General features: G+C 40.1%; 2 protein-coding genes across 2 annotated transcripts; both read right to left on the bottom strand.

Annotated features, from left to right (window-relative positions):
- Positions 1-1427: 1427 nt before the first annotated feature.
- On the bottom strand, positions 1428-6892 carry srsf10a (serine and arginine rich splicing factor 10a). The gene is made up of 7 exons (XM_048261913.1): positions 6720-6892; positions 5411-5524; positions 4323-4429; positions 3778-3878; positions 3701-3711; positions 3379-3429; positions 1428-2475 (listed from the first exon to the last, which is right to left on the bottom strand). The coding sequence occupies exons 1-7, from the start codon at positions 6782-6784 to the stop codon at positions 2181-2183; spliced, it is 744 nt and encodes a 247-aa protein (XP_048117870.1). The 5' UTR covers positions 6785-6892; the 3' UTR covers positions 1428-2180.
- A 1119-nt stretch (positions 6893-8011) lies between these two features.
- fabp10a (fatty acid binding protein 10a, liver basic) lies at positions 8012-9993 on the bottom strand. The gene is made up of 4 exons (XM_048261295.1): positions 9842-9993; positions 8953-9125; positions 8558-8647; positions 8012-8126 (listed from the first exon to the last, which is right to left on the bottom strand). Exons 1-4 carry the CDS (start codon positions 9906-9908, stop codon positions 8076-8078), a joined length of 381 nt encoding a protein of 126 aa, XP_048117252.1. The 5' UTR covers positions 9909-9993; the 3' UTR covers positions 8012-8075.
- Between the last annotated feature and the right edge of the window lie 253 nt (positions 9994-10246).

Genomic DNA, 10246 nt, shown 5'->3' with positions numbered 1-10246 from the left:
TGGTTCCATCTGGAAAAAAAAGAAAAGTTTAATAAAACCCATTCCCTTTCCCCCCTAAACTGTTGTCTGTGTGTTCCATGGTTGCTTTCACTTTCTAAGGTAGGCATTAGCATTACATTTACTGTATTCTCCACACCACATAGCTTCACACATTAGCTTTGACTGACCAAAACCTAATGCTTTTGGCTTTGCAAGCAGGTTAGTGGTGTAATGCTTTCTTCTACTGTTTCTTGGGTGGTGTGGTAATTATGCTTGATTTGACTATCTGTAACGTTAAGCTCCAGTAACGGCTTGCTTGACTGAGGAAGGTGCTCCAAGAGCACACAGGAGTTAAAGCGCTTGTGATGCCCATTCCATTACTGGTAAGATGTCATTCAAATAATTTTACCTCCTATAAGGCCGGGCAACAGTTTTTACAATCTTCCCAAAAAAGTAAAGTAGAAATAATTCTTTGACCTGCGGATCATAAACCCTATATTTTACTGAAAATAGTGGAAAGACAACATATCAATTGTTGATAACGATCCAATCACAGGATTGTTCTCTGCTTTGCCTCCGTATATATTTTAAATGAGTAAAGGCAGATGGAGCATCAAACTGTCTTCACGGACAATGGTTATCGAAAGTTCTCCAGAACCCATACAAAGATTTTTGTTACAAAAATAGGTCTGATTTTAATGCAGTACCATTTGAGGCACCGAAGATCATTGGTATCCCTGTTCCTTGATTACAAAGATTACTTGATTCTATGCATATTTTATGTACTAGGCTAGCTGATAAGTCCCCAAATTATTCGCCATTTCATGTTGAGCATTATTCTTATTCAGCATTATTTGTTCACGCAGTGATACATAGGCTACCTCTGCATCTTCTGAGAGACTGCCTCTCTGGGATGCTTTTTTTAAATACCCAGTCATGGTCACAGTTAACCTAGTTGTGAAATGTCTTTCTTTCCCCTTTAGCATTACACAACTCTCCCAGCCGCCTTTTGTCCCAATCCCAACTTTTTTGAGGTGTTGCTAGCATCAAGCTAAAAATGAGCGTATATTTTCCATCAAATTGGTCAGTTTAAAAATGTATACTGTATATTGTCTCTTATTTGCAAGCTGCAACTAAATCTGGGTTTACAAGATTTGCACATGATCACGTTGTTTTACCTACCTACAAAAACAATACTTGCCTGTCACAAAACAGTAGTGCAATGTCATCCCCACCATTAATGAAAAAACATTTCACTTACCCCAATAAATTACTTGCATAATTATTTCCAAATATGTTTGTGAACATATAAAAGTTCACATTTTTTTCTTTTATAAGCAGTGCTGCTAATTGTACTTTTGTATGGGAGCTTCATCCACACCAAATCTGCAGTTACAATCTCCTATTGTGTGTTTTGTCCATGTTAATGTGAAGACTACCAAATCAGATTTAGAAAAAAAAATCTCTTTATTGACATATGAAACAAAGTAAGAAACATAGATGGAACAAACTTCACTCTAGTACAACTTTCCCAAAAATATATATCGTTCCTGACAGGTCAACACATGGTACAAGTAGGCATAACAAAATGAAAGTGACAAAAAAAAAAAAAAAAAAAAAAAGTCAGCATCAGGAAGAAGTTTTTAAATGTGACCTCAAGCTTGACATGTTTTGCAAAATGAGGAAGAGCCAATACCTATGGTGTGTAGAACTATGTACCTTACAAAACCTTACAAAGAATCAACCACCAAATGGCCACATCATACGTTACTGGCTTCAGCACAAACTTTAGTTTCCATTTATAATACAAAAGACTGACCCAGACTTTAATGTTTTCTGTAGACCTGGAAGAAAAAGGTTTTCTTAGCTTTAAAGATTTTACTCAGATTTTCTTAATGTACCAAATGTTACAGTCTCCGATTAATCAAAGAGACAATTAAAATCTTCTTTAAAAAAAAAAAAAAAAAATGTGGTCATGACACCGTTTCAAAAAGCGTCAAAATATAATGTCTCTTTTTGCAAACCTGTTCTCTCATAAGTAGTAAACTCATGATCTTGTCTTAACTAAAGATGTATAGTGCCTGGCATCACTCCATACAGTATCTGAATATTATACATATGATGTAATAAGTGATATTGGTTGTAAGAAAATGGTCAAATAGAGGTGTCCCAGGTCGGGTGGGGAGGGATGCTGGGGCGTCTTAGTGTCCCCCAGATTTGCGTCCAGCCCAGGAACGGGAACGGGATCTGGAGCGAGACACGGAGCGCGAGCAGGAACGGGACGGTGAGCGCACATGGGACTCCTTCTGAGAGTCGCGGGATCCAGAGGTCTGGCGGAAGTTGTCCACGGCGGGGCTCGGGGACTTGGAGGGCGAGTGGGAGCGGCGGCCCTTGGCCTTAAACCTGTCGGGGGAAGGCGAGTGGGACGGCGAGCGGCTGCGAGAGGCGGCGCCCCCACGGTGTGCTCGGTGGTGCTCACGCTGGGGAGGCCTGTACCTGTGGAGAGCCAATCAAAAGGCAGTACTGAATGAGAACAAGAGAGTTATACAATACACATGCTGGAGCAACAAGGTAAGAATTACACAGAATCCAAACAGAGTGGGGAAGTCAGCCAGAAGCGTGTTGTTTTTTTGTGTTAGCATTTCAACATCCAGTTACCAAGAAGAAGAAAAAACTATGAGAAAATGAATGGGGTTTTAAATAGGGTTTTAAATAGGGTGAGAAAATAAGGTGTGGGTTTGTAAAAGGCATCTGTATGACACATTTGCCAGTGAACACCAGACTACTAAGTGTCTCTTAGCCAAATGAGTCACTAGGCAAGCAGAAACGAATCATACCTGGCATACTTCCTCACAACAATCACGCAATGAACATAACATATCCATTACAGAATTGCATAGTATAAATCAGGACCTGTATTCACAAAGAATCTTGAGGCTAAAAGTAGCTCCTAGCTGGCAGATTTAAGAGAAACTCCTACAAATAAGGGGCGTGTCAGTCTTAAATGTAGGACTCCTATTTTTTTTTGTAACAAGTAGTAGTAATAATTCACAAGCTTCAAACAGACTTAATGAGACACAAATAGGACAGAACAGCTAAACAGCACATTTCTATGGCTCACATTTATTGCCGCCGCCCCCCCCGCCACCCTAGTGAACAGAGGGCCATTCAAACATCTGACACTCACAAAGAAAAGGGTTGACAAGTCAACAGCTCAACCGAGCTGACACCTTACTGTGAAGAGGGGTGTGAAACATCTGGCCACTCTGATGTTAAAGGTCTCCACAAATCATCAGACCCTTTGACTAACATCCAATGATATAGCTGTGAGCCCTCAGAAGAGAGAGAGAGGGGTGTGTGTGTGTGTGAAAAACGCTTTACTGACCATGGCAAGCCTACCTGTCATTCTCATGGCTTCGGCTGCGTCTGCGCCTTCCATATGATCGTGAGCTGCAAAGGGAAAAAACACAGAGTGAAATCCCACTGTGGTTGACTACAAACACTCTGAGTGAGTAACAGGAAGAGAGTGGGAGAGACAGATGGGGTGGAACCAGGAAATGATCACTACTCAGATTCAAACCCCTGAGCACTTGAACCCAAATGTGATACGGCTGCTGTAGCTGCTTGCGCCACAGCCCCCCCCCCCCCCCAATGTGAATGTGCTAATTCCTAGCTTAAGCTGTGGTCGTTCTGACATGAAGACGTTGTGTGATGTTCTTACTCTCTGGGGCTCTCCCCTCGGGAAGGGGCGGGCCTGGCGCCAGACGACGGGCCGAGCGGGCGACGCTAAGTAGCTGCGACTCTGCGGGGCGCTTCACGCCTGCTGTCGCGATCATTGTCGTCATAGCGCGAGAAGCTACGTGGGGAGTGCCGCTCCTTTGACTTCATCTGGCCAGGGGCTGCAGGGAAATTACGACATTAGACAAGGAAGATATTATGTTTACATTCATTCATTTGGCAGACACTTTTTAACCAAAGCAACTTCAAATGTCAATTATATGGATTGGGATAAATGCAGAGACCAAATCTCCCTCACGGGATCAAAAAGTATATACTTATATTACAAGGGCCCTTGTCCTCGGAGCAACTCTTGCTCAAGGTCACAACGGTGGAAGCCAGGAACTGAAGCCACAACTTTTCTGGCTACTAACCACCAATCCATATAATACATACTACACCCCATGAATGCAAACAGGTTGTGTTACCCAAATTCATGGTGGTGCTGTTGTAACAAGGACAAGATATGCTCAACAAGATATTCTCTGGTATCGAAACGTGTCGTAATGTAATTGAAACACATTTGGTCATTTGGACTCTGGCTTTTGTGTTTAGCAAAGACTCACTTTTGCGATCCCCTTGGGCAAACTGGATTTCAATCTGGCGGCCACACACCCACTTGCGGTCCAGGTTGTGCAGAGCATCTTCGGCGTCACGCACGTCTTCAAACTTGCTGCTGGGGTTAAGGTTTTGCATTGGGACAAAAGGAGTGGTGTAGTGCTAACAGGGAATAATGGGGTTCAGGGTGGGGGGGGGGGCTACCAGCTCGAAGAGAAGCATTTCAGCTTTACTGCAATTCATTTACATGGCAGTCAGTGTCAGGAAAGGGTATGGCGACATGATAAATAGTCATCACTACACAGGTACACAAAATACCACTGGAGGCTTATAAAAGCGATGACAGGGTGTTTAGGCTTATACATATATTTTTTTTTCTGACTTGTTTTGTGATGTTCAAACAGCTACAAGATAAATCAGCCTCTTTTTGATTTGTATAAAAGTTAAATCAAAATGGAAAAAAAAAAAAAGGAAATGTAAATATTTCAAAGGGAAACAGTTTTTGTTTGATGTAAATGCATTCGCTCTAGCTTGGGTAGGATACAAAATTAAGACTTGTTACCTTTAATATGCTTGACCTTTGACCTTCAGCTTGACCTTTATGCTGTTTACGTGCTTCCCAGAGGACCTTGGGAGGGGGGCTTGAATTTCCTGCTTGACTTTCTCCCCATAATTTCTGTTCTTTTCTCTTTGGAACATATCGAAGCCTTGACGCCCACTCTGGTCCCCTTTTTGTTCCTCTTTGAATCTTCAAGCTTTAACTTTTCTCTTTCCTCTTTTCCCTTCTACTTCTTGACGCCTGAATCCTTACGGTCTCTTTGGGGCTTGAATCTACTCTACACCGGTCTTTACATGATCTTTGTTGGGAGGGTGTCCAGAACTGTATGTCTTTATATTTTCTGAGGCAACAACAGAAGAAATTGCAGTTAGGAGCCATTGCCAAAATGTAATGCAAATATAATGATATAAACATTCCCTTTTCACCCACAACGTCATGTCATGATGCGATACACTGGTTTTACAGGATTAATACAAAGGGCAATCCACCTTTTCATGCAGAATTCAGGAATCACACTGAGAAGGCATCAGAGGCTACAAAGGATATTGAATGTATGCAAATCCTCTTGCCCGACGAGTGTGGAAGTCAACAGGAATGTAGACATCTACAATAGGCCCATACCGACCAAACTCACGACGCAAATCCTCTGGCCTAAAGTACCGTGAAATAACAGGACATTCACTTAACTGGCTAAAACATAAATAACCCTAAGGCAGTTTAAAAGTGACCTTTTGAGATGGACCCCAACAACCTGTAAATATGTTAAATTTCACAGAAATCACATGTCATTCACACATAGGATAAGGATTGTAAATAAACAAACACCGAGATACTTCAACTAGGAGTGTGTTTGGAAGTTTGAAGGGCCTGGATTCTTAGGCGCAATTTAGGTTTCTAAGTTACGCGCAAGTGAATTTCATCCGTGGTATAGATACTATAGTAACAGTATTCGGGAATGGCATTTAGGTCAGACTAAATTAGACAAAAAGTTATCAACCCCCGACCACCCCAAGTGTCTGCGTGATCGAAATGCCAATGCTGATTCTATTTTAGGATGCTTGTGTACCACCTTGCCAAATACAGGCACAACGCTACTTCAGCTGTGAGGGACTGATTTGAACAAGACCCACGTTAGTAAACATGAGTTGGTAGGTTAATATAGCCGCATCGTACTTGGTATCTTAATAAATATAATAATAACATCTTAAAACGAATGTTCCCCACTTCCATTCCAGGGTTGCCATGGAACTCAAAACAGTTTGTTTTTGTATGCAATGTTAACCTTTTGGATTAGACAACATGGCTTGAAACGGAAGATTAATACATAATAGATAGTAGAAATATCACACAATGGTGTTGACTGGCTACAGTTAATACTTGTGCTCCCAAACTGTGCTAATTTTCAAAAACGTATTTACGGTTGTGTAGGAACGCACGTTGACTAAACTAAACAAACCTTAGCTATGCAATTAGCAAGCTATTGCTAGCTAGCTAACATAGCTTTTCTAGCCATTAGCTCGCGTTGCTAACGTTAGCCAAGCTATTGCTAGTTTCACTATAATCTTACGATTTCCGCAGTAATCGAATCGCTGTATATAAACATACGCTAGATATATGTATTCTAATAATAGGATTGTGAGATTTAATAGCTAGCGTGAGTATCTGACTTCGCAACAACATCGACGTGAGGAAATTATTCACTTAACGTTAACGTCTGACTTGTTTCTGGGCTAGCAAATATGGAGGCCCCAACGCTGGGACAGTCTGCACAGGTGTGCAAGCTAACGTTATCGAAACTATCGTTTCAGTTCGTTAAATTTGGCTTAATCATATTGCAAGGTCTTACCTGGATTCGTCAGAAATGTTCCTGATGAAGAGAGATGTATTTGGTGGCCTTAAGTATCTGGCCATTGTTAATATTCCTTAATCCTCTAACAAATTCAGGAAAGCAAGGACAAGCACCTAGCACACGTCGCCACCGTCAATTGTGCATTCGACGCATGCGCAGACGCAGACCGTGTGCATCCACCACGTCACTTGATCAGATCAAAACCAAAGTCCTTTCAGGCAAAACCCAAACCACGCCTCTTGCCTGATGTAGTGCTATCTTTGGAGCAAACAAGGCTATTTTTGGTTTAAGTAGTTATCATTAATAGCCTAGTTTATGTAATTAACTGGGAGAGAAAAACACTTGCACACGTTTTGTTAATGTTGTGAGAAATCCGGAAGAAGTAGCCAAAATGACTGTGTTGCATTTACATTAAGACACTGACTGGATCTGCTCCCTGTTATTTTAATTAAATGATCAAGATGTAGGCCTAGCCTACATCCCCAACCGCCCAGAGCGGTCTTATGATGAGCGTCTGTTGTGTCAACCAGTCACAACGTCAAATTCAAGACTCTTTGCCTCCGTGGTTCAATGTTGGTGGAATGAGTTGCCCCTCCGTTCCTGTGTTAGTTTTGAGTCTTTCAAGAGGGGTCTAAAGGCATATCTGTTCAACATGCACTTATTAAGCGCTTCTTATACGTTGTGGTTTGTAGGCCTATTATAATATTGTTTATTTTCATTTGGCTGTTGATTACTTTTACATTGTTGTTTATTATTAATATTTTCTGTATTTTTATTTCCCTTCCTCCTTTATAATGGTATGTAGGTTATCTTATTATTTGTTTTATTTTGTTTTATTTTCCACAATTATTATACTATATCTCTTGTTATTCCATTATTATTGTGTAATCTCGGCTTCACTGAAAATGAGGACTACCCTCAATGAACCTCTGAGAATAAATAAAGATTGAATAAATTATTGATAATATCTTTAATGTATGTCATTGCCATTGTTATTATATTATTGATTGAATCGACATTATTGTTTATTATTGCTATTTCCTTCATTTTCATTGTTTTATTTCATTAGGCTATTGATTGAATAGACATTGTTGTTATTATTGCTGTTCTCCTTAATGTAGTCTGACCAACATTTAAAATTGTTCCCTATTAAATTATCAATTTAAGTATTGTTGTGCATTTGTATGTCACTTTGGACAAAAGCATCTGCCAAATCCCATAACCATAACATATAAGAACATCTTGATTTTTTCCATTTTTTTATGAATAAATACAAAGGTCACATCATGTCCAATTTTGTGTCGTATGCCAAAGTTTATTTAAATATTCTCCTGAAATGTCCTCCAAAAATCCTCATACTTTCTTGCTCTTTCTGACCATGGTTACTCCTCCTACTGTCATGTTCTGCAGAGGAAACAAAGTGATGGAATTAACACTTATAAATGCCAATAATCCTGTTGCAAGAGTTGCTGTTGAAATACACACTGATGGTGTTTGACTGAATTAAATTAGGTTAAAAGTGAACTTTGCTTGTATTTTGTGGTTCTGTATTGATTTAACTATGTACTCAATTTAACTCTAATTTGTCATGTGTTGGTCATGACCATAGACAGTGGGTCATGACATGATTCCTTGGTAGGTACCAATGTTTGCCTTGATGAAGACTCTTAGGCTATGAGTTGAAACACATAGGCATATCCATTAGAATAAAGGATTTTTAACGTATATTTATTTGATCGGTGTGCCTCAAAGTTTTTGACTGCCTCAGAGTCTATATCTTAGGCCTACATCCAAGACAGTCACATTTTGCCTTATAGGTTAAAAGTGACACTGACCTCTACCATTTCTCCTCCAACAATTTCCTGATCATGAGAGAACTTGTCTGTCTTACAGACGAGTTTCCCTCCCTGCAGCTGAACAGTGCACTGCCAACACAAAGGAGAAAAAAGAGTTGAAAGGGACAGAGGGAGCTAAATTGACATTCGCTTTCTTACAGATATTGGGTTTGTACCTTTAGCAATTTGGTCTGAAAATGTAAAAATATAAGGCCTTCAACATCATGGTGCCATATACAGTACGTAATATCATTACATCAAGCATCATACTGTAAGTGACAGTATCAATACTTTCACGATACAGAAATTAAATTAAATTAGTTTATCAGATACTTTGTCTCTCATTTTATATCAAGTATCTGAATTTGCTTAACCACATCTTAACAATACAATACCTTGAGCTTCTTCCCATCCATGGTAGTGATATCGGCTTCTTTACCAATGGTGAAGGAGTTGGTGACAGACTGGTGAGGGGTTTTTGAGGTGATGACAAAGTCATTGCCAGTCTGCTTGATCTCAGTTATAGGTTTGATGTCCTTGGCCATTTTGATGACATCGTCGGGGAGTGCTAAATAGGGAGATAAACACTTAGAGGAGACACTGAAGATTTTCATCATAGAGTTTATTTAGAGCTCACCATTAGGTGTCACTGGTGTCACATAGGCTAGACAATTATTTTCCCTCAAAAATATGGTTAATTTACTCTGACTATCATGAGGCTCCATGACTTTGTTAACACATAGCATCTGAACACAGAAAAACAAATTTGTATCATTTTCATAAAAATGTGGGTGTATTCCCGGTCAAGGGGACCAGCTAAATGAATAGTGAGAAAATGGACATTGTATAAAATTGAGTCCAGGCACATAGCTATAGATGCCCTGTATCTCTGTTTCTGTACATTCACACACACACACACACACACACACACACACACACACACACACACACACAAACACACCCTCACTCTCCCTCTCTGCTTTTATGCCAGCCCCCACTGGAACTTTTCCCCAATAGTATCTACCTCATCCTCACTTGCATGAGCTCAGGTCAATGAGGCCTGACGGCCATAGCAAGTAGAAGTTCAAAACTGGTAATATCCAATCGAGCTTAAGTAAGAGCTTAATGTCTATCAAGATGACCTTTATCAAAGGTCTATTAGATGATAATATACGTATGTGTTAACTATAGATATAACAAGAAAACATAAAACAAACACAACAGGAGGGTTAAATATAGATGCATTCTGTAACCCTATGACAGTACTGTACTTAAAGAACTTACAGAGGGCTTTGAGGAAGTTCTCATAGTTCTCCTGTGTGTACACTTGCCATGTTCCGTTGAAGGCCATATTGGATTGCTGTTACTTTCCCCCTTGAGTTTTCCCTTCACCAAATGGGTCAGAGCCTGAGACAGCTGTGTAAAGCCCAACACAATGTGAAGACAAGGAGGACAGTGGGCCCTGTATTTATACCATCTGGGTGTACCTGTCTATGTGCATCTAATCATTAACGCTCAAACTCTGTGGAGGTGGCCTTTGTTTGAACAACCCAAAGTTCGCTTGCTCACCCCCCTCTGCACAGCTCCTATTCCCAGCGCAATATTGTTTCCACAATGGACTCTGATATTCATTTAATTATTCATCTATAATTAATATGTCTAATCATTCAAACAAGTTTACAAAGGATC

Source organism: Alosa alosa, chromosome 13, assembly GCF_017589495.1.
Source record: "Alosa alosa isolate M-15738 ecotype Scorff River chromosome 13, AALO_Geno_1.1, whole genome shotgun sequence".
Classification (NCBI taxonomy): Eukaryota; Metazoa; Chordata; class Actinopteri; order Clupeiformes; family Clupeidae; genus Alosa; species Alosa alosa.
The sequence above is the reverse complement of the archived record's forward strand: the minus strand, read 5'-3'. Positions and strand labels throughout refer to the sequence as shown.